The sequence below is a fragment of the Opisthorchis viverrini genome (assembly GCF_000715545.1).
Source record: "Opisthorchis viverrini unplaced genomic scaffold opera_v5_265, whole genome shotgun sequence".
Taxonomy (NCBI): Eukaryota; Metazoa; Platyhelminthes; class Trematoda; order Opisthorchiida; family Opisthorchiidae; genus Opisthorchis; species Opisthorchis viverrini.
The window spans coordinates 74677-78248 of NW_008751920.1; the positions used below are offsets into that span (position 1 = coordinate 74677).

General features: G+C 43.4%; 1 protein-coding gene across 1 annotated transcript in view; it reads left to right on the forward strand.

The window, feature by feature from the left end:
* The window catches only part of T265_09218 (hypothetical protein), a gene marked incomplete at both ends in the record, with an annotated part of 16453 nt that extends 13221 nt beyond the window's left edge, over positions 1-3232 (forward strand). Inside the window, 3 exons of the mRNA XM_009175237.1 lie at positions 694-868; positions 1748-1993; positions 2989-3232. Coding sequence (XP_009173501.1) covers positions 694-868; positions 1748-1993; positions 2989-3054 — 487 coding nt within the window. The remainder of the gene's footprint in view (positions 1-693; positions 869-1747; positions 1994-2988) is intronic.
* Positions 3233-3572: the final 340 nt, after the last annotated feature.

The window sequence follows — 3572 nt, forward strand, 5'->3', positions numbered from 1 at the left end:
CCCCCCCCCCGATAAGTAGAATGAATCTGTTAGATTCCCATCGGGGTTACTATGTAAAGACGTATGTCGAGTGGATGGATGCATGGATATTAAGGAGAACTTTGCTGTGGTATGAAGGGCGTGTCCTGAAAGTCCCGTGGAAGTGATAGCACCGACTACTTTCCGAAGAGTACAAACCGTTGATCAAACATGTAAAAGTTTAAGGGCAGGAGATCGTTTGCCACATTTTATCCTGTCGTTTACTTTTGCTAACCCGGATGGCCATTGAGAATCATCCAAGATAGGCAGTAGTGCGTTTTTTCATGTACTTTTTTTCCAGAATGGGCTTTACTCATGAACGTAATAATTTGCACAAACTATTGTGGAGCTGCGTTCTGGTTTCATTAACCTATACAGTCAGCCTATGCCAGTCGGTATGCAAACTGACAATGTCTTCATGAAAAGATTAGTCGTTCAGAGGCTCGCCTTATCGTACGGCGTGTATTCGCCTGCAAGCAGGTGATAAGGTCTGCCACCGTGATTAACTGGACATGACGGCGATCCATTCTCAACATCATCGGATGACGGTGTATTTTGTAAGTAGTTGTTGGTTTCAGAAGCCTCAACTGTAGATTATGTATGTCCCGCTGCTCTCTGAGTTCGGCTAGATTTGATTCCTTTGTCGCTTACCGTTTTCGACGCGCTTGTATTCAGCCTTGTGGGTTATCCACCGTTCACCGAAGAGCGCAAGGACCATGACCTCCAAACTCAGATTGTCCAAGGATTATATGACTTCCCGGATATCTATTGGAAGGCGATTAGCGAAGAGGCCAAAGACCTTGTTCGAAAAATGCTCACCGTTGAACCCTCCGAAAGGCTAACAATTCAAGTGAGTCTCTTATGCTTATTCGTTTTTTCATAGGATTTTGCGTTTTGTTTATTGCGTTCGGTGTATTGAACTCAGTTTCTCGAATATATACATTCACGCGAAGAACGTACAATTCAGCGAACATGTTTTCAGCGAGTGGCTGGATGAGCTAGGTGGTGCTTTTTGGCTTCCTTTTCTGTTGATTCTTGTGCGCGTTTCTAACCAAAATCCCGGTACAGCCGCGATAAGTCGTGGTGAATTCAACTGTACTGTTTAACCCACATTTGGATAGGTGGGTAAATCTTCTAATCTCAGCGAATATTTTTCCTTTGTTAACGAATTCTACGCGAAAAATAGGCTGGATGTTTTATGAAAACGATTCATTTCCATGACCACAGTGGTCGTCATAAGCTCTTGGGCGTCATCATCATCAAAGATAGCAACATCAGTGTTGGCACTGATGCTTTACTGCCGTACAATCATAAGGTTCGTCTAGTTTATATATCGCCGGACATTTGGGCTCGCGTCCGGACGGGATCAGTAGATATTACAGAAATGTCTTTACCATTACTTTGCTAGATAACTCATCAATCGACTGCGCATTCGAACATGTATCAGTATGTCCCCAAATCCTTTCGCTACTTTCCGAAAGTTGCGTATGACCCACTCATGTTAAGTCGCGTGAAAGTAACGCCTAAAGTGAGCCTTATAGGTAGTTGTTACTCATGGTGATTTACATTTCAATATCCTCTTTCGATTCCGTCTTAACTACATATTTGATGATATCTTGGACCGGTGATTGTAGGCTATGAACCGTCCAAGTACGCTGTGTAGCCAATTGATGTGGTCCTTCGGTTTCTATAGTTTGATTATCATCGCATTCTTGTTTCCCTTTTTTAGGATGTTATCCAACATGCCTGGTTTGACGATGTGGCTATCAAAACGGATGTGCGTGAGTTGCTCAATAAGGCACAAACTACCGGTCTAGCAATGGGTCGCTCCGAGGCACTTACTAAGCTGCCTGCTGTGTTTACCGAAGATAAAGCGCCTGTTGGAAATCCGGTTGTAAATGGCTCTCTGCCGCAGTCAAACAGCTCCCTATCTAAGGCTCCCAGTCAGGACGATGATACCGTTTTACACGACAAGGTTAGTGGTGTAATTACTTACGCCGTCCGTGTTTTCCTTTGGATTATCTCTCCTCCTCCTGTAGTTCCCACAAAAACAGGAACAAATAGGTGTGCTTCTAGTGTCAGAACTGTCTAACAGGCACAACATAACTTATACACAAGCACCATAACACTGCATATAATAATCATATGAAACCCTCAGTACACATGATGCTCGCCCAAAGCTAGACGTGCAGGGAACTCGAACCCATGACTTCTCGCCTACCGGATGTGCGCCCTGTCAACATAGCTGTCTCAGACGCTAGCCCACGCGGACTCAGTATTGAAACGCTACATTTCTGCTTAATAGATCGCCAGCCGATTTTTATCAGTTCCTTGTGTGGTTTCCACAGTGGGTCAACGTCCACTTAGCTCAGCACCTTTCCTACCGCCTTCAGCCTCAGTGCCAGTTCTTTTGGCCACTCTTTTCCACGTTGAATTAGGTCCGTAGAAATTAACCTTCACATGGTTATCGAACCAGGCTCTTGGAAGTGATCGATTGAGGGACCAAAGTCTGTTATGGACGGTACAGAAGTTGCGGGCAGAGATGAGTTCAAATTCGATTTAGTTGTTTGCAAATTCCAATACTGCTTTTGGCTTTGCTACTAGCAGTTTGCATACTTGCGCAGTAGTCTGGCTGTGTCGGAATAGTGTAAATGATGGACTGTTTTTGAGCTACACCTGCTCATCATTAAAGAATAACGTAAAAAAACAATGCATCATCAGGAAGTACTTCATACTTTCATGTGGTACGCTTTGTACCAGATACCATTTCCGTTTGATGGCATACATGGGAAGACCGTATTGATGATTTGTGCGCTTCATGCTACAACAGGTAGAGGGAGTTGCTAATCAAAACTTAGTAACTTGTTTCGTTTCATTTATCGCTGCACGTGGTCTCTCAAGACATGCCTACATTATCTCATCTTCAACTCGAATTCGGATTGTTCAATTCCAACCCTTTTCTTGTTTCAGTCGCTTGCTCGGAAACGACCCGCAGATGAAGACTCTCCTATCCTTACGAAGCGTGTGACTGCATGATTTTTCATACTGTGTTCGATTCGTACGAATCTGCTCTGGATACCTTTGGAATTTGTTGCTGCGCTATGAGCACTTGAATTTTTACCTTCAATCTGTTTTAACGACCTAAGCATTTTTGTCTTTGATGGATACAAGTTTTTGTCTTTTCCAGTGATCTTACCAGATAATTACGTATTTTCACCACATTGGTTGTTATCCTTAACCTGGCTTTTGGGTTACATGGTTCCACATCGGCTCCTATACTCTCCGACTTTGAACTGAGCTGAGTATCAGGTGATTGCATGCTCGGTTAACATGTGGGGTCCATATATTGCGGGACGAGTCCTGTTATTCAGTACTTTACCGTTGCGTGATAAATCTTTCTTTTCACAATCAATTTATATTACGCCAGGATATTCAGTCGACCTTTAGATTCCTTAAAAGTACTTGGTCCACTAGAGTTCTGTTCGAAGTGTCACGTGGTTATCGTGAGTGATTCGTTTTATATTTTCTGGAGGTTCTCCTGAATCGGCCTTGAT